This window comes from Triplophysa dalaica, chromosome 1, assembly GCF_015846415.1.
Source record: "Triplophysa dalaica isolate WHDGS20190420 chromosome 1, ASM1584641v1, whole genome shotgun sequence".
In the NCBI taxonomy this organism is placed as follows: Eukaryota; Metazoa; Chordata; class Actinopteri; order Cypriniformes; family Nemacheilidae; genus Triplophysa; species Triplophysa dalaica.
The window spans coordinates 14887557-14909494 of NC_079542.1; the positions used below are offsets into that span (position 1 = coordinate 14887557).

At 37.7% G+C, this 21938-nt stretch overlaps 1 protein-coding gene across 15 annotated transcripts in view; it reads right to left on the reverse strand.

Moving 5' to 3' along the window:
- The window catches only part of scrib (scribble planar cell polarity protein), an 80077-nt gene that overhangs the window by 39662 nt on the left and 18477 nt on the right, over positions 1-21938 (reverse strand). For all 15 annotated transcript variants that reach the window (XM_056754395.1, XM_056754405.1, XM_056754279.1 and 12 more), the window contains exons 2-4: positions 1617-1734; positions 462-540; positions 37-126 (exon numbers count right to left, since the gene is read on the reverse strand). In XM_056754395.1, coding sequence (XP_056610373.1) covers positions 37-126; positions 462-540; positions 1617-1734 — 287 coding nt within the window. The remainder of the gene's footprint in view (positions 1-36; positions 127-461; positions 541-1616; positions 1735-21938) is intronic.

The following is a 21938-nucleotide window of genomic DNA, read 5'->3' on the forward strand; positions in this document are numbered from 1 at the left end:
CAGATTTCTGTTGAGCACATGTGTGCATTCACTTACTTTCCAATGTCATTGGGTAGGGACTGCAATGACACGTCATTGAGTGACAGGTGAGCAAGTCCTATGAGCTGTGAGAAACCATCAGGCAACCTGGGTCAGAGTGAAAGGAAATAAAAGGAGACACAATGAATGAGGTTTAGTCTGTGAAAGCGGTTACCGCTAGCAACTGCACCCATCTTCCTGCTCTAATGTAAATAAAGAGAGAGAAACACACATGTGATTAATAAAGTTTACATCCTCTAATGGCTGTGCGCACTGACTGAGAATACAAATATTCTCAACCGTTACATCATTTAAACAATCAACTTCTCTAATTGGTTATTTCTCATTGCTTCCTACTTTTCACTATTTCGGTTTACCAAGAAAGTGAGATTTGGAATGAGCCAAAGCTCTAGGGGAATTTAGAGCTCCTCCAACTCACTAACCTGGACAAGGGGTTTCCGCTGAAGTCTGCAATCTCCAAGGCCTGACAGAATTTAATGTTCTCAGGGATCTCTGAAATATCTGAGATAGAGAGAAAGAGAGGGGCAGAGTCAGCAAAATATATTTGTCGAGTGTCATGACATACGGAGCATTTTTTCAGTGTTTTTAATAATGGTAACCAGATGGTCTGGAAAACCAGGAGGAGAGCTGACTGTTAAGGCTTGTCTGTGTGTGTTTGTGTTGTACAGGATATGAGCTGTGTGCCCGGAACACAGCGCAAGGCACATCATTTGCTGAGTTGGGAAATATAACACTGCATAGTCTAAATACAGATGAACATCTTTAACATTCACACATTCATTCCGGAGATGTCTCAAAGTAAAAGGGAATGTTAAGCTGTGCGAGGCACAGGAAGATAATTGGTTGTTGAAAATGATGAACTACTTACAGGTTAGATCAAGTAAGACAACTTTTGTGTGGTCTGTAGAGAAGAGCTGGGCGATGTGTTTGAAAAAAATATTGATATTCGACTTAAAATCATTGCGATGTCCCATAATATCAGGTGTGTTTGACTTCAGACGATCGGCGTACTGATGTCATTCGCTGATGTCGATCAATCTGCAGATACAGACCCGGGGGGGTTCATTCGGGACCCGCCAAGTGCCATACAAACATGCACGTCGGCATGCGTGCACACACACACAGGTTCACCACACGCACAAACCAGTGTTGCAGTGACTACTTTCATCAGGTAAAGCGCGTAGATAAACTGCAGAACAAAAATGTTGCCGGTACAGATCAGCCGACACCACTCGTCTTTCTCTTGGTCTATCTGTGCAACAACCGGCAGAAGAGAGCAGCACATTCTAGCACTTAGACTAACTGGGCATATTAACACCAACATTTAATGGTAAAACCTACATCGCATGATAATGTTATTACATGTATTTTCCATTATTATCGATAATCGTCTGGTATCTGTCAGCATTGGGATTTTTGCGAGACATCGGCGATATAGAATAACATCATCACATCGCCCAGGCCCAGCCCAACTGCGGAGGTTTTAAACTTCCACCACGGTTGTGTGAGAGAACGTGTGTGTAAATATGAGCAGTTTAAAACAGAATTTATGTATTTTAGAGATAAAGCTTGAGTACCATTTCTAGAGATGTCCAGCTCCACCAGCTGAATAAAGTTGCCCACGTCAGGCGGCAGTTTCTGAATCTCGTTGTCGCTCAGGCCCAACTTGCGAAGATTGGACAGCCTGAAGAAAGGCTGCAGAGAGAAAAATACCTTAAGCAACAAAACCACATAACACACAGACTTGAAAACAGTAGAAGACCACCACATTGACATAAAAATAATCCACTGCATGTACATCTCTCCCCATAGCGCATATACAACAAGTAGCAAGGTGAAAAAACTTCATCTACACACACGCCTCTAAATATTAAACAAGAGACAACTATCTAGTGGGCTTCAGAGGGCAGGTATGTGTGTGTCTGGATACCATACCTTACTATCAAGAGCTTGTCTGTTAGCTAGTCATATTCCGTTCAATCCTGCAGCCGCTGCCCATCATGCATCTCTTCTGTCTCTCTCTGCTGCTGGCAGCAGAACAGTACTAACAGTGGGCTTACTATGTACTGCCAAAACAAAGACTGATGCTGGACTGTGTGTGTGTTGTGGGGGGTGCATGTCATGATTCATTGGTGTAAGACCAAAACACTGTAGACTTCCCCAAACAGGCTGACAGCCACATTTTGTTAGAAAAAAACACAGAGGCATGATGGTGAACCACTCAACTTTCTTTAAGCATATGAAATTAACAACTCCGTACACTCACTAACGATGAAATTGAATGTGCTGTTAAGATTTAAAGTTAGTCTTGTTTGCCTAAGCTAAATGAGCAGCTCATTTTATCATTAGCGAGGAAACACAACTTTCTATATGTCATCTATGAGGTTTACTGTGACATCACAGAGGGCGGCTGTAGGCTCTGGTATCACCATTCAAGTGACAGGTGACGCATATTAAATGACCATGCAATTAAAGCCGAGACCAAACCACACAAACTAATAAACTCACTGGTACAGCTGCTGCACACAAGACTTAGTAACAGAAACCCACTCATGTGCTGCCTACATGCTTAAACTGTGCACCTACCACAGACATCAAATGGAAACATGCACACAAGGAAACAAAATGTTAAAGCAGATGCTCTCAAACAGAGACCATCGAAACACATACCAACACTTAATTCCTTCAATTATTTATTAAATTGCAGAGCGAAGCGCAGAGCATCCCAGACGGTTGCATGACTGCTGACTGCTAGTCAGGCCGTCCTGAGTGGGAGCCATGAGGTCTATTAAGGGGAAGAAGCTTTCTAGTGAAGGGCTTATTATAAACATACACAAAGCGGCCCATTCATTACCGCGGAAAGATGCCAGGCAAACCCGAGACCATGTAGTTACCCATCTACAGCACTCACACAGACTTGAGACCATATTGTCCCCTCCACGAACCATCTCTGCTTATCATTGGCCAGCCTTGCTTTACATCCGTCTGTCTCTGTGAACAGACGTCAGGTGACTAATGTAACATAATTTTTCGTCCACTCTAGAATACACGACACAAAAGAGTGTTGGACAAACAAAGAGAGCCTCCAAAGAAAACATAAGTATGAAAGTTACAGACATTCCGACCTAGTAAGAGATCTTAAGTTCATTTTGGTTTCATGGCATTTATTAGCATAAACAAGACAAAAGCTCACCTATTACAATACAACTTGTGTGATGATATTTTTTTAATATAAGTCTTGTATTAAACACACTGACGTTACTGTAGAAACATCATGGTGTATTCCATGCAAGGGGACATAGAAGATCGAAAGATAGAAAATTGCTCAGTAGATAGATATAGCTAATTTTGAGGTAATAAAAACATAACGCTTCATTATGTAAGGTCTTATACACCCCTAAACACATATTATGTTTGTTATATTGCATTCCTGTCTATAGATCCTACAAGAAATTACACTTTGTATTTTAAAAGGCCCACTGCAATGTCTTGGAACATGCAGGATTATTTGATATGTTGATGTAATTTCAACTGAAAAATGAAGAGAGCACAAGACATATCGAGTGACCCTGCCCCCTTTTATAATTACCAATAGCGTTTCATTTAAGGCACAAAGTCAGCAAAGTCTATCGAAAAGAATAGTATGATCAGTGTTACCAGTGATGTGTCATTTGAAGCTTGTTATTTACGTTGGTGAGTGACACTGACGTTTGGCTTAACCTTCTCATCAAGGCTGCGATGTCCAATCTCTTCCATAGAGCCTTAACATTCAACATACTGTATAGACTTGGAACGGGTCAGATATGTTTTGTTTCCTCAGCGGATTGGCACGTTTGAATGCCTAAATGATTAGCTCTATGCTATCATGTCTCTTAACTGGAGAACAACACGCAAAATGAAGACTTTAATGTTTTAGGGTATGTTCTCCTCGAACTCATGTATACTCATCATACTGGATCTATCTGCCGCCTTTGACACTGTTAAACACCAGATCCTCATGTCGACCCTCAAGGCTATGAGTGTTTCCGGAAAGGTGCTACAATGAGGGTCTCTGAGTCCAAACATCTCAATACAGGAGTGCCTCAGGGCTCAGTGCTTGGGCCGTTGCGCTTTTCTGTATACATGACATCCCTTGGCTCTGTCATTCGGAAACATGGCTTTTCTATCACTGCAATGCGGATGATACACAACTCCACCTGTCATTTTAGCCTGACGATCGACTGTTTCTGCATGCATTTAAAAAAAAAAAAAAAAACATTCCACATTTTTGGAATGATCTGCCTGATGCTACAAGATCAGCAGAATCTGTGGCCATTTTCAAGAATCGACTGAAAACACATATACTCAGTCAACACCTGACCGATCATTTGTGATTTCTGTATCTTTTCTACTCAATCTATACATTTAAAAAAAACTTAGCTCCGTACACTGTAATAGGCTTTGTGAGAGATGTTTTTATTGTCCTTATGTTGACCCAATTGCTTCCATTGTTTACCCAACTTGTAAGTCGCTTTGGATAAAAGCGTCTGCTAAATGACTTGATGAAAATGCAAGTTCATCCCAAAATCTAATTTGTGTTATATTTTACTCACACACATCACGTGTGTGAGTAAAATATAACACAAATTAGATTTTAAACATGTTTTGAGACCTCCCGGTGTCAGAGCACAATTAAAGATATTAAGGTGATATCCGAGAGATTTACATACCTCCTCATAGACATAATGGTTATGGTTGTTGTCAAGGTCGAGAAAAGTACTAAAAACACTGTTAAATTGGTCCATCTGCTCATAGTGGCTCAATTTAGGAACTCAGCGAACCATAATCTGGTGCTATGTGAATGCAGCTATACAAAGATGTGAAATAAAATGTCATATATTGATAAAATTCTGCAAATAAGCAGCTAGTTAGTTTGGAACACACATGAAAAAGGCAAGGGATTTTCCATGAGAAAGTGTGTCTGTGAGATCTCCTCCTTTCCTTTAACTGGTCAAGGTCATGTATAGCAATTACAGCCAAAGACACACTGTTAAAGTCACAGTCTGTACTGTGCTAGTCTAACTAAAAATAAACTAACTAATACATTACTTTGCAATATAAAAGGACTGAGCCATGTAATGACTGAAAACAGAGATTGTTAAAGAAGTAAGAAAAGGGAAAGAGGAGAGAAAGCATGAACAGAAGGAAGAATTTGTTGGCTCAAGGGTTCAGATCAACACAGAGGCTGCTGTGTTTCAGTCAAGTGACTTAATTTATCTTGTGGTTTTCTCCAATCAACCGCCAAGCCAATTCTTAACACACGCTCCTCTTTGTCCTCAACTTTATCAATATTCTTTTCATTCCGGAAACATATTGCAGAGAACACGCAAGAAAATATGCTTTAAGAGCTAGGAGGAGATGAATATGAGCACCCCTATTACACCTCAGAACTGAAATTTACGTTCCTTCTCCCGTGTCCATTAGAGGTGGGCAGAATGGCCAAAAATCTATTTCACGGAATGAGTAATTTTATTTCATGCTAAAGGTATATTTCATGAAACAATCTCCCATTTTAATTCTATATCTTATACCTAATATTTCTTGATTTAACTTATTTATTTATTACACTTCATTTAAATGCTCACCGTAGTTAAAATGTAGGCAAGTTATGAAAATGTACTAAAGATATCAAATTAAGTTCTGATAATCAGATGTTTTATTTATTTATATTTATCTTCTGGCTATCTCATATGCATACAGTAAAAAGATAGACAACATGTTTAACAATGAAATATGCACAAACAATGAGAGTACAGTATATGACTGGTGTTATAAACTGGTGTTCATGGGGTCTGTTGGTCTATCGCTCTTCACTCTCTATTAGATGAGCAATTTTAGAAAATGAGCTTTTAAAAATGCTGGCGCAGATCCCTGCAGGAGCACTGCGGGTGAGAGAAGCGCTGGACTGGAGCGGATCACTAAACTACATGTTTGATTTGTTCATTTAGGTGGATTAATTCATTTGTTTTTTTAGAATAGCGCTCAATTTGCAGAGCGCAGAGTCAACCACGCCTACTTATTTACATACTGCGGAATACACTGTATAGGAATATTCCGTCATTCTGCCCAGCCCTAGTGTCCATCTTTCTATATCTTTTTACTTTACTGGGATATTAACTCTTTCCCCGCCATTGACGAGTTATTACGGCAATCAGTGTTTGTACTGTTGTACAGCAGGTGGCGCTGTTACTCACCATTGTAAAAAGTACAGAATCTCTGAACCTAAAATGTATATATTTCATCTGTTTTTAATGATTGTTCTGAGTCTAATCTGGGTGGAGTCTTTGACCAAATTTTTTTAATTTTCTCAGCTGTTTAATCAAAGTGATGCATTTTTGAAGAAACCTACCCACATCTTAGGGGTGATAAAAAAAGAAGAAAATGAAGTCTTGTGTTTAAAAGCAGAGACTCTGTTCTTTCATTTGATATATTGTTTGTTCATAAATTAATTACAGAAAATGTACTGTGAGCCATCAAAATTTAGTGAAAATGTAAAAACGCTGGTGCTGGCTGGCAACGTTTTTTTTTTAAGTGCTGATGGGGAAAGAGTTAATTGTCTGAACTGTTTCAGTTAAAGCTTAATACAACTGGAAACATTGTCAAGCTCTTAGGCATTTAATAATTTGTTTGTCTGACCCTAAGATCACCCCAATCAAATGTGCATCCTAAATCAATCACCATGGGTCAGTCTTAGTGGCACATGTTACATTAAAATGGCTTAAGTTTCCCTACACAGCAAGATTTTTTCACTTTCTCGGCCTCCCATCTATTCTCCTAACAAAAGGTGGGGACACGGGGTGCAGGGGTGGGGGATGAACAAAGCTGCAACATGGATCAACTTTATAGCTCAGAAGAGAAAGGAAGCCAGTCGGATCACTTAAGTAAGAAAAGTCAGAGTTGAAGGCAGGGCCGAATAATATATTGCATATAAGTTTAAGAATTACTTTATTATCTTACAGTGGAACAGGTAAGTGGAATTGGTTACTATCTATGGAAGTTCAAATTAGATCAAACTGTTTGTATTTGTTTTCACAAATTAAAAATCATAAATACATGTGTTTTTAAGCCACTTTTTAAATAATAAAAGCATGTAGACTTAACCCTGTAACAATGTAATCTTTCTAGTTCCCATTGTAAGAGGAAGCAAAAACATTAAAAGAGAAAATTCCGAAACCCAGCCTAGTTTAAAGGAGAAATCCCCCTATGAGGACTACACAGAGTCCTTCATCTGAATATGCCTTTCTTTCCTCCTTTTCGGTCTTCTTTTAGCATTGGAACAAAGCCTGTGAAGTTGCATACAGTGCTGTCAATCAAACCTAAACCCACTTGGCTCCTCCCACCAACGACACCAGCAGAGTGCAGGACTTTCCTTTTGTCTTCAAGCAAAAGAGACAGGCAGGCCCAAAAGAAGTAAAGAAGATAAAAGACATGGTGAAAATGTGGGAAACAAAGCAAAGACATGACAAATGAGGTCAGGAAGAAGGACGAAGAGCAGAAACTGAGAAGAGAGAGCGAGAATGATTGTAGTGTATTATTAATGACTGAAAGGTGGGCTGTGGATGGAAAGAAGTGGAGGCGAATATTAAATTTCAATTATGGATATTAATAAACTAGTATAACTACAAAAACCGAATCCACCACATGGATGTTTGGGGATTCATATAATTTAAAAATAATTTACCACATGGTTGTTGTTCTCATGCCATGAATCATCATAAACTTAAATTTACATTTGTGTTCAGGATATTTTTTTAAAGAACCATGGATTTGTTTATGGAACGTTTACATTACAATGACAGAGGATAATTCTGCAGAAGTGTTCTGAGGTGAATGGGGTTGTCTAGCTCTGCGGATAGCACTATTTTACCACAGGGGACCCGAGAAAGGACTGCAGAAGTATCTGAATCAGCAAAATACATCATTTCTGTCATCATTTCATGCATCCATTTTAAACAAATATCCAATATATTTTGCTTTAAAAAACATTATATATATATATATATACATGTCATATAATTATTGCTTCAAATAGTCAATGCATTATGTGAGCATGCATGTAAAGAGCAACGCAGAAAAACTCTTTTCCACTTTTTGTGCCATAAAATTTAAGTTAATACAGGAGGAATGGTAATGTTTGTGCCATTTAAAGTTGGTACTCAACCAGAATGCGTTTCTCACCGCCTTAGAGGCCGCGGAGGGAACATTTCTATTCCTGCTCTTGATCACTAAGTGTCGAGAGGGATTTTCCTGGCTCAAAATGAGGCTGAGGTGGTGCCATCGAGATCTTGAACACACACACGTAGGCCTACCGTAGCTTTAAGTGGCTTAACCAAAGTGACTTTGAGTTTGACATATTAAAAGTTCTAATGAAATTTGATAAAAAAGAACAATTATTAAGTTGTATAAAACCAAACAGAAATCTATTTTTTGAATCAAATAAAGCCTTTCTTAAATCATTTTCAACTAACTTTTCAGCCCCCGATAGCGAACTGAATTAACCAGTCTTTCTAAATCTTGCATTCTCTGTGGTTCATTTTGAATGATTTCAGTGATCTCTCAAATTCGCTAGTGACTGAAAAGTTCAATAGTTCAAATTAATCGTTTCAAATGAGTCATTCGTGTGTGCCATGTGCGTTCATACTGGCGAACTCGCTATGTATAGTATACGCTGATTTAACAATCCAACTGCACATCTAAAGACATGGCAATGATGTAGGTCATGTTAATTTAAGGAAATTTAGAAATTAAACGTACTTTGATGCAAAACAAACAGCCGTGGAACACACATGGCTCTTGTTCTGCAACGCTTTTGCCCCTCAGTGTGCTAATACCAAAACAGCGCCTCCATTGTGGCTTAATGGCGCAACTGCAGTTACAAATGACAATCTGTTAAATGCACGCGGTATTTCTTGTGAAGACTCCCTACTTAATTTTGGCGAGAGCCTGAGGCGGCACGAAATTTGACGGAGGCGGCCGCCTCAAATTTCTCTATGTAGGAAAAACCCTAGGTCGCTATAACCATAGATTTTGCAGTGAACGTGTGTTTTCATTAGGTATGGGCATTTAAAGCAAAAATAATATTCGAAGATCGATGAGAACTATGGACGCATTTACAGTATTACACACACAGAAACGGAGAAAGAGAGAGAACATTTACGCTTTAAATCCGTATGACTACACACTGCTTTATTTATTATGGAATAGACAATCTTACATCAAGCCATACATAAAAATAACGTGCTGAAACATTAATATATTAACAACCGAATGACGGCACTTATTAACAGTACGTCGATCAGAATCAACCGCTCATAATGCTAGAACATTTCCTTGTAAAATATGAGCATGCACATTTATACCAACTAAAAAAAACAGTGTGATTGATCAAAGAAAATATATTAAAGCCATAAAGATTTTAGACAAGACTTAAAACCTGTTAAAACATATTAACCGAATGACAGCATTTATTAACAGTTCGGAGCGATTTCATGAAGTAATAACTCAAAAGGCTTAGATTTCTATTGTAATGAAAAAGTTTCTCCAGTCTGGCAGTGATCGTTTTTCTAGACGAACCGTAAACTCGGGCTCTACAAACTCCATAAGATTGTTAAAGCCCTCTCCTCTGACAAAGCCAATCGGAAGCATATCCTTAGCGATCATCTTAGTAATTAAGCCGTATTTCCTCCGCCCGTCTGGCATCGAAATTGGTTGGTCTGACCATAAAACTAGCAACTGATTGCTGACCTGTGGATGACCTGCTGGGTGCTTCGCCCTCAAATGATTGTGCATCGTAGTTGTTGATCCATGATAAACCAGCTTTGCATTGTAGAGTTTGCGCACTTAATTCTCATTAATTTTATTAAAGGACCCCCACACAGAACTAATTTTTGACATCGTCTCAATTTACCGTTTCCAGTATGTCACGTATCTACAGTGTGCGTAACTTTGTTACCAATTCTTGTGGGAAAATGTTTTCCTCTACTGTCTCTTGATTGACAGCCTTTAGGTTTAAGGTGCGTCGTTATTGGCAGCGCCACCCTTTGGTTACATGAACGTGTTACACGTGAAAACATGGCGAGTTTTTTCAAGATCGCACACACTATTCGAAATTCTATAATTAAATAAACTATTCGAATATTCAAAATTCGTGACTCATCCCTAGTTTTCATAATTAACAGTCAGTAGAAAAGTGGAAATCCTTGAAAATTTTTCATTGTTATAGTTATGTTATGGGAACAGTAAAAAGTAAAAAAAAAAAAAAAAATCTGAAATTCTCTTTATTTAACTTCCTGGCTAACAGCAGTTTTGGGTTTACTGTTCATCAACATACCAGTAAAATAAGCTTCTTGAAGAGGTTTTGCACACAGTATTTAAAATAACGTTATGAAAAACTTGCGATTGCTGTAATGGAAGTAAACATGGGGAGGCACACTGCAAACACTAGCGCTCAATGGGAAAGGGCAAAGATAATATTAAACAAGGTGCACCACTGCGATTAAATTAGAAGAAATGCAATGCTAAAAAGCTGCCTGGAGGCGCTCTTGCTATGATGTAGGCTAAATAGCTTTCCGAAAGGCCGCCGAGTGGCATGACTTTCATTTAACGGACTTTGGCACGTTGCCGTAGACGCTATTTCTCATGGTCGAGTTGCTCTCACACAGCACATCCAGTGTAAAAACACATTCTTGATGTGCCAAATTCGAAAATTATCACTTTACTACAACAGGCATACAAAAAAAAGCAAGCCCGCGTCTCTAAACAGCACATTGCTTCTTGTGTTGCAGGCAGCCTCGCTTTACCGCCCGACCACCACTCGCTATTAGATACAGACAAACACGGACAGCGCCAGTTCAGAGTGTAATTGAGCGCACAGAAATAATTTAAACACAAAACCGCAAATCACTTGAACTGTGGACTGTCGTACTGAGCGGTTCAAAATTATATTGAGTATTGTGGCATCCCTAGTGTCTATGTTGATTATGTCACGAATGCAGTTATCACATAATGGCAGAGTCTCATATGTTGAATGAATGAATGTGTGAGGAATTTATATAGCGTTTGATTGTGAATTGCTGTACACACAATTCGCTTTACAATCATATGAGGGGGTTCTCTCAGTTCTCCATAGCAACATGTAGAATTGGTTTGTTAACATTGTTATTATTGTTACTACATTATGTAGAAGTACACGTTAGACACCACATGTCAGGTGCCCACAGAAAGTGTGAGATCGATAGAAGAAGCTATTGACACAGAAATCGCCACTAGCCCAGTCTTGAAACAGCTAACTGCTAAATGATCATGGGAAAGCAATCATTTACTTAGGGAGGTGAAGGACTGTGTACTATTTACAGAGAGAGAGAGAGAGAGGGAGAGAGAGATGGAATAAGCCTGGGAATAAGTCAAGTCATTTGTAAAAAACATGTGGCAATAAGTTTTTTTTTTTTGCCACCATCACAAAAAAGTGTACACTGCACAAACCAAGATCACACATGAATTAACAGGTTTACATTTAATAGACATCTATGAAACTACAATATTGTGACCATTTAAGCAGCTTTTAAAGTAGAGAGAATAACAAAAAAATAGACAATATCCACCACATGATGCTGCATAATTACTGTTTTGTCATATATGACATTTCTAGGGCGGGTCCTAATACCCTTTTTGGAATTTCTAAGCTTTTGTAGTAATCAACACCGAATATTCGAAGCTTCGAAGGCTGCACAAATTATTCTCTCTAATAGAGGCAGGAATCTCTGTGTCTGTCAGTCTGTTTGCATTGTTATTATGTTGAGAACCATTAATCCAATCAACTTCATGCGGGTGTGTTGCTCAGGACCAAATGGAGTGCATTGTTGCATTTTGGTGACCACATCATGTTCAGAATTAATAAACTTTTAATAAACTACAGAACAGTGCAAGCCAGAAGCAGCGCACCTCACATTAAAATTGTTCAGTTTTGTTTTTAGTGGCAAATTATATTTCGTTTAGTTTCTGTATTAAGTCAATTTAGAAACAAGTTTGAAGTATTGTTTGTACGTGGTTCCGGTGCTAGCTTACTTTGATTGCCAACTGCGCTGGACTGTGGATTTAAATGCATTATTTGAATAAGACTCTTTAAATTGTTGCAGGCCTAGAATACTTGTGTTTTTATTTTTTTGACAGCTCTTGAAAACAGTGCTTACATATTCTCCTACATGTAATTTGCCGGAAAAGCCTCCGCCATCATCTTGTCAGTCATCTCACTTCACTTTCCTCAAATGATTTATAAAATCTGACTCCTGTGTTTCAATGTAGACATCCTCCTGTTATTGTCATATGCTGTGAGGACTCCGATGTCAACGCCAAACTGAAGCAATGAGGACAGGAGGTTCTGACAGAAGCAGAGTTCTGGTTTCATCCATGGAGGCCCTCTGTGATTGAGAGCAACAATGACTCAATGACTCGCTGTGTTTTGCATTTCAAACCAAAGTCAAATCAGATGAGGACAGCAGGTCAATGCACACATACATACTTAATAACACTGAAGTCAGTATGTAAAAGTGTGAAAAGTACATAATAGGTTGAAATTATTTGAGAAACTGTTTGGGGGAGCTTCCTCATTGTTTTTTCATTCTTAAATGTGCTAAAAACCTAAATAAAATAAAAAACCCTGAATTCACATACAGAGAGGCTGTAAAGTAAGTTAAGCGTTCATAAACGCTGTTGTACGTCTGCACTCTATATACTGGGATTGTAAAAGCAATGCTGGCAAAACTGTCCACACTTATATGTAACCTCAAACATGTTTTGTTTTTATTCAAGGACTTAGAATTAGAACACAAAATACAGCAAACAGGAAAAGCTTTTATCCAATCCATAACACATGATCAGATGTTGCATAAAACGTCTGCGAAAGAGGATTTAAAAAAACAGCATACTGTGTACTACAGTTCACACTGACATCCAGGAAGCCGATAAGCACAAAGATTCATTGTGAGAGTGAGTTTTGCAGGCCTTTGTTAACAATCTGGTAGTCTATGGGAAGCATGCAGCATTCCCAGCCATCATGTACAGAAGAACAAGGGCTATAAAAGAAGCCTGATGCTTACAGGGAAACTATTGTCCAACAGCCTACACCTGAACACCACAAACATGCATGCCTGTAAAAACTACTTCGTTTAGATAAACTATAAAAGGCATGCAGAAGTCTGACTCTGAACTGTAGCGCAGACTGTGCACATGCTTCAGACATCTGACCCGGGTTGTGTCCCGATCCATTGAAGATACAATATCTGATCAACTGTTAGAGAGATGCAAACGTTTGTTTAAATGAAAGAGTCAATTGTTTATAATTACACTGTAAGAAATGACTCAATATCAGATAAACATGAGGTCAAATGCAGGTCATCATAATGTATACACTGACCACCTAAACAACAAACATGCATATTTGATTTACAGTATTACATACAGAGCATTAAATGCACCCATATTAAAAGAAACAAAGACCCATAAAGGACATATGACAGCTCATTCGTGTTTTTGTAGTTCTTTTGACCTAAATATAATTCAAAAATAATGTTCGATTCAATCAATGCTGTGAGATCAGGACTATCTGAACCATAAAGGAAACGATTGGGGGTCTTTAGGAAAGTCCTTTTTTAAAGGTCTGTTAAGATGCTAGACGCACACTGAAATTTTGAGTGATCACTAGGGCAGGACTTGAACACAGCAGACATTGTGAATTCCAGAAATTCTCTGGACATTCCTGGTACAAGGAGTTAAAACCGCTCCAGCTGGATGTAGTCCAATCATAGAGAACCAACACTAAAGACACCCACAGAGAGCTTGATTATGATGGTTTATGCAACCATGACAAGCTGCAAACTGAAAGCACTGTTTTACCCATCCATCTATTCAAAGATCATTAAAGCATGATGAGAGCAAAAACTTTGCATCATCTTGACCACACACCACAGCAGGCCTAACATTCTTGAGCAATAACGAGAAGTTTTTGCCATTGTGTGCAATCAAACAAGTACAACCAATTCATATAAACTCAACTGGTAACTTTTTAACAATCTTGACAGCTCATATTAAGTTGATGGCAGCCACAAAAACAGAGTTAAAACTAATCAAACAGAGATCAAGATTTAAAAGATGATGCAGAACAGCCCACTATACTGTACATCTCAAATGTCTCATTTCAAATGTGTCCAAATCTATAGGATTGATGGTCAGATCAGAGCATCATGATAGACCCTAAATGTGTGCTAGTCTGGGAAGTACACATTTCTCCACGGTCGAACTGATACTAAATTGAGATGAACACAAATACTAACAAGTTTCGGCAACAGTTCAAAGCAAAGGAAACTGCCATTGCAGGTAAATATATAAAGCTAATGACAAGCAGCTCCACCGGTTTTGTGGACAGAGGCATTTCCCTCTGGCTGTTACATTAAGTTAATATAAAAATATAAACAAATGCAACTCATGTGATCCAAGACAAATCTACACAGAAACTTAAGTCCACCATAACAGCATAACACAGAGCATGAGATGTTTTTTGAGCTGGTGAGGGTTGCTGTTGTCTTTGCGGCAGTGTGATGGTGAGAGAACGTTTAGAGAGGTTCTGCAAAAACAAAAACATTGCATTCCTCAGCTCTCTCCATTATTCCCACATCCTGCCCGCCATGGAGCTCTCAAAACAGAGGAATCAACAAGACAAACACACGTGTCAACAAATCAGCATCGCCTGAGCCTTCGCTCACTCTCACACACACCCTACGAAAAACAATGTGCCATTTTGGGCTGATTCAGGCACTGTGCATGTCGAGGCACTGAAGCAGTCCTACACAAAGTAAACGGGCTTGGGATAAAAACACAGACAGGCAATAACTTGCAGGAAAGTGCACATAAAAAACTTTCTGATTGGATGAGAAAATGGAAATGAGGAATTACCCTTATTATTAGCTTGATTTCCTGGTTGCGACATAGGATATTGGTACCTGCTATAAAAAGCCAAACAAGACCAGGTTTTAATTCAGAAGCTAGAATATTGAGGTCAGAATGTAAAAGTGAAAGGAATGTGACCTTTTCACACCAAGAGTAGGGCTCCAACTAACGATTATTTTAATAATCGATTAATCTGTAAATAATTTTTTCGATTAATCGATGAATCGGATAAAAACAAAAACCAAGAAAAGCATTCATTTCCAACCCTTTATTCAAAAACAGAACTAAAATCTTTAGAAAGTGCACAAACATGTTGCTCCTTGAACATCCCTGAGCTGTTATAATAATAATCAAATCAAATAAAAATGGACTAACACAAAAAACATACACATGTATGCTTTACATCTGCCAAATATATAGACTTTTTTAAATAAAAGTGCCTCCTGAGCTGCCAGAACAATAAATAGTTTATAAAAAAATAAAGAACAATACAAATCAGAAAATTTAACAGGATTTGTTTGAATGTAAGAACGTGTTCTCTACACTACACTGCAGACCCACACACTCGCAGATGCACACACGCAGACACACACTTTTGCAGGTGCACACACAAACTCTCACTCTGACAAACACACAAACTCTCTCTCAAATTCACTTGAAGCTTGTTCATTAAATCATTACCATCATGGTGGTAAGTGCAAGGTTCATTTATACACCACATTTAAACACAGTTTAAGATGACAGAGTGCTATAAAAGAACTTTAAAATTAAATTAAAAAGTACAACACACACAAATATATTTGTCAATAATAACCTATATGGGACAAAGCACAGAATATACACTGCATCAATTGCTTTTCTAACTTAGTAGTTTTGTCCTGTTGTCAGTCCAAATATAAAAAAAATCTTAAATCAAGAAACAGGAAACATGTACTAGACACATGAAAAAGCATAAAAATTTATGTCTTGTTTTCTGAAAAAAAACACCTCAAATTATGGATTCTGTAGTGACTTAACCTGCTATTGAACTCCGCATTAAAGACTCCAATATGTTTGCGTTTCAGGTGCTGGATCATTGCCGTGGTGCCGCCATGCCATGCCATGTCGCTTTTGCATATTTTGTAGTTAACACACCTTTTCTGTTTATTTAGTGTGAAATGCTCCCGCACCTTGGATGACTTGGGTCACGCGGATTTCTCTGCCTCCGCCATGTATCTTTCCTCCGCTCGTTTATTTTATTTTTGCTCCGCCCTGTCTATGACGCGCCGAACTCTGCTAGCATCAGTGCGCGAGAGAGACAGAGTGTGTTCACTCCGCTCCGCGCTCACATTTTTTTTTTAAATAATCAAACGTCTCCGCGTCGCGCGACACAACGAATCGATTATGAAATTCGTTGACAACTTTTTTAGTAATCGATTTTATCGATTCGTTGTTGCAGCCCTAACCAAGAGTGAAACAAAAAGTAAAATGCAAAGCAAAACTATTCGCACTTGGGTTTGGCCGATAGATGATGCCATCGACCATCGACGATGGCTGATAAATAATATGATGTTGAGCTTGCATCGTGATTCCAGCTAATGTTTCACTTTTGTCACGTGACTCTCGCTCCTTTGTGCTGCGGGCTGCACGTTGTAAACAAATATGAAAATGGTGTATAAAACCTTGCACTGTACTGATCAATCTAGCCTGATTTAATAACTGTGTAGCTCACTCTGTATAAATTGGATGTTTAGTTTCCTCAGACACGCCTCACTTTATAACTGTATAAAGAAGATGTGTGTCTGTGCAGCTTGCATTGTATAGACGGTTTTATCTTTACAACATAAACAAATGTTACTGCGCATGCACACTTTTGTGACCCGCAACTGAAACTCCGCTACATATTTACTAACAACAGAGTGCCTGTAGATTATTTCTGATAACAATCAAAAGAAACTGGGAAGAATCGTTACTTGGCTAAACTTGTCTCTCTGATATTTTGAATTTATACTCCGACACCAAGCTCACCAGCCATATGTCACTGTACCATACGTTTTTTTTTAAATGTGACCGAACTAAAGGAGCCATTCAACAAATTGTTTTTTTATAAAATAAACATTCAACAAAACACAACAATCGTATATCTAATACAATTATTATACAGTAAAATAATAATATAAATTAATATAAATAAAATAAAATACAACTGGTTATTATAAGGCACTAGCCAAACACAAACAGGAATTTAACTACGGTCATGCACGCACGCATCCGAAGAAACAGTCTATAAAGACAATGCATGTCTGCGCAGCTTGTATATGTGGTATAAAGACGACGTGTGTTTGCTAGGCCTGTAGTGACGCCTCGACGGCGTCATATTTTTGCGTCGACACTTCGCAGCAGCTCGCCACACACAAGTGGGAGACCAAAACATGGGCATGGGAATACTTCAAATTTAGTCCCAAACGTAAAGGTGTCGTTATTTGCGCTCTTTGCCAAATGGAGTAGGCATACCAGGCCAGCACAATATTGGAGCATCTGAAACGGAGGAACCCAATTGTCACTCGTGAAGGAGACAATAACAAGCACTAACGTTGGCTAAATTAATTGCATGTTTGTGTAGTGTAGCTTGAGCTCTGCGCACTTCGGTGGTGCTAGCTAACTATCTTAGCTCTCCTTGCAGTTTGTTCGTACTAGGTAGCTACTGTCGCTAACGTTAGCTATCATCTACTGTTGGCTTGAATGGAAGCTAGTTTACGGCTGCAGCACACTGCTATCTATAGCAGCTGACGTTAGCTAACGTGAACGTTAGCTACTATCCTAGCACGAACAAACTGCACAGAGAGCTAAGATACGTTGGTTAATTGGTTAGCCTAGCATCACCAAAGTGCACAGCTGTTAGATAGCCACGTAAGCATTCAATTCATTCATGTTTTCGAGGACAAAGCAAAGAACTGGCATCCTATCTTGGGAAAGAGATGCAATGCACGCAAAATATACGAAAAAAAGAATTTTTAACACTGCACTGCGTTTTTTTTTTCATTACAACTTTAGAATATTTTGAACAAGCGAGTTATGTTGGTACTGTAAAAAGTAAACAGGCTGGTCTTTTTTATTTTGTATAACAGTAAAATAATTGTATTTATTTTATTTTGCGTAAAGCAGAATATTTTTTGCCGTGAAAAACAGTTTCTATATTTATTTGAGATACATAATGGTTTTTACTTTACCTTGGAATTAAATTTAACCAGCATTCCCTTTATTTTTAAGAACTACTGGATATGCATTGTTGTAACACAGAGAACATTATATGGAAGTAAAATAGTGACTAATGTGTTTGAAGCAAAGAGACGTGCTGAATAGCACTAACTGAAAAAAAATGCATTGAATTAACAGTTCTTGCATTTTAAGGTTCTGCAATTCAATATGGTTGTACATTTAAGCTGTGAATATTTCAAATTGAAAAATTTCACACTCGGTTTCACTGTCTAAAAATTAAAAAATCAAAATTCACCTTTTAAATTTCATTTAAAAAATGTAACTTGTTTTTAAATACAACCTTTAATATTCGACGGATAATTTTCAGTCCATATTATTTCGATTTAAAAATTCGCTTCCACAAATTCAGCGGTTCAAATTCGGCTTGAAATTCAAAGTTTCACATCCGGGAATCCAAGGAAAAGCAATAGAGCGCCGATTCTACAAATGCATGATCTCTTCCTGCTGCCTGACCGCTTCACCAGCAGGTGGTGTAAGTCGGTTCTGACGTAGATCAAAGCAAGAAAAACAGATACTCTTTAAATGTTTGCCACGGAGTCCTTTCATCTGCTCGATTAAGTGAATTTAGTTCTGATATATAGCTTCTTAAACATCATCAACATTTTCAGAAATTTAACTGACGCTTGCACTGCCAGTAGTTTGCACAGACACACTCAAGGCCTATTATGCTCAGACTATGAATCTGGCTAAAATTAATTAGGTTATGTTTTACTTCAACACATCATGTTCACATAAATATTATGCATCATCAGCATTTACATGACATTTATTGTGTTTAATTGTCGGTCAAATACTGAGATCTCAACCAGCATCCCACTGATAACCGCTCCGATTTTAACAAGTCTGCAACTCTCTCAGTGCTTCTGTTTATATGACATAGCAGCAATCTCTACAGACTTTCTTTTAGTTTTCCTCACATGATCTTTTTTAATTTGCGATACTCAGAAAATGCTGGATGTTGTGGAATTGTGGAAACGTTCGTCGTTTTTATTTTGTTAATATAAAATAGAAAAACCGATCTTTTAGTAAAGCGAACTTCTTGAGCAGGCCAAATAAAATTGACCAGATACAAATAGACATCACGTTCTTTAGAGCCAGAATAGACCCGAAATGTATTGTCGAAGCCAAGAAAGAGACCTCACGCGTTATGGATCTAACAGCTGTAAGATGGTGTTTCCTAAAATGTGCGACAAACTGCTTGACTTGCTATCTGTTAATAAAATGCAAAAATGTCAATTAAGGTATTAATCTAATTATGTATTGGAAATTTTGGTATATCAAATATTTGTTGTTTCCATAACAATTAAACTGATTCAATTTTTATCTTTCAAGTCGATTCGGTAAAAGTAAATTCATTTTAAATTACTAGAGACGCAATGCCATATCGGACACGATCTTTGTCAACGTTTTAGACCCGAAGCTGCTGGGACCCATAAGGATCTAACAGACCTGTACACCTCATCGCAAAGTGTCTAAAATGTACGTGTACAGTTCAGATAAACGATCAAGTTTACCCTCTTTAAACTTATGATGACTGAATGAGATGCGTAGGTAGGTGTCTTGATTATTGCAGTATTTCAGTTTGTTTTTTATTTATTCGTTCATTTAGCCAATAGACTTGGCTATATTTTTCGTTCTGACCTCAGAGATTTCAGATGAAAAACAGGCATAATTATTTCCATTGATATTTCTCTTCTAAGTGGTTATTAGTTTGTTTAAGTTTAAGCATTTATATCCTACATTTAAAAATATTTTACAATTACGTTTTGAAGAAAATACTTTACTTTTAATTGGTTATTTATATTGTAGATTATTTTACGTTGTGATAAAATAGTTCATGGCTTGTTCTTATATCTGTTTGCACTACTCTTTCATTTCCTACTGTAGTCAGTTTTAAATGGATATTTATTGTTTTTTCCTATTTAGTTTTATACCAAAATAGAAAGTTTCATTTGAATCGTTAAGTTTATTGTGATCGTGTTATGAAACTAATGTAATGCTTTAAAATCTTATTGTATTGTTTTCTGGCACATTTAATCATATACCATCGCATGTGTCATTCAAATAGCTTAATGAAATTAACTTATTTTATTTTAAAAACTCAATACACAGTATGGTTTAGTAAAGCTCTGTTATATATCCATTTTTTCTCATCCCCGAAACTCAAAGCATTATTTGATGACTTAAGATGGTGCTTATCAATAGCACGATTTTATGTTTGCATGTGGCAAGATACAGAGATTTGCGTGCATTTGATACGCAGGTGTAATTTACCCATACCATCTTAACCAATATTGTTTTGCTCCTTTATGACATATCGCTTTATTGCTCCCTGACCTCTTTTGAAGTTAATTTGGATAAAAATGCTAAATGCTACTAAATGACTTAATGTTAATATATCATATGCCGCAAAAAAGTAATGAATGGGTATAAATAGCAAGCCAAATACAAACGTAAACTCGTACTCTAGATAGACAGTACAAGGAGATCGGGTAGAATATTAAATAATTAAATTAAAATGTATGACTAGTCCAATGATTCCAGGCCACCTAGAATTGTCCCCGTGCTCCATGTCCTTTCTAGGGCTAATAGTGGTGAGCTAAGCTGCCAGTACAAACGTCAACTTTTTTTTTTCTTGATGATGCATAAGAAGCTATCTATGAGAACAACTAAATTCACTTAATCGAGCAGATGAAAGGACTCCATGGCAAACATTTAAAGAGTATCTGTTTTTCTTGCTTTGATCTACATCGGAACCGACTTACACCACCTGCTGGTTAAGCGGTCAGGCAGCAGGAAGAGATCATGCATTTGTAGAATCGCCGCTCTATTGCTTTTCCTTGGATTCCCGGATGTGAAACTTTGAATTTCAAGCCGAATTTGGACCGCTGAATTTGTGGAAGCGAATTTTTAAATCGAAATAATATGGACTGAAAATTATCCGTCGAATATTAAAGGTTGTATTTAAAAACAAGTTACATTTTTTAAATGAAATTTAAAAGGTGAATTTTGATTTTTTAATTTTTAGACAGTGAAACAGAGTGTGAAATTTTTCAATTTGAAATATTCACAGCTTAAATGTACAACCATATTGAATTGCAGAACCTTAAAATGCAAGAACTGTTAATTCAATGCATTTTTTTTCAGTTAGTGCTATTCAGCACGTCTCATTGCTTCAAACACATTAGTCACTATTTTACTTCCATAACATTAGACCCTGCACAACATGTAGCAGTTCATCCAGTCTGATTTGGCTCAATTGACTCATTCAGTCAGTGAAGGGCGTGTTCTTTCAAACAAAGAAATGCTCTGACAGAGCTCAAGCGCTATTGGCTCGTGTCTCTTTGAAGCTGCGATGTCTATGCTTGAGACAGTAATGAATGAGAAAAATCTTTCAAAAAAAAATATTACATGATTGAAGAAATTACATTTCGTCAATCATGCAAATCCCATACTTGTTTTTTAACATGTCATTCGATCTTTTAATATACAGTTAACGACTCACTTCAATGCTTCTCTTTCCGGAACAGCGCTGGTTTCTTTATGTTCCATTTCACGTTATGCAGCAGCTCACGTTAGTGGATAAATTAACATTGGCATTTAAAGTTGTTTGTGCTGCCATTGTAATGAGTTTCTGGGTGACTCGCCTGCAGCCTGCTGTG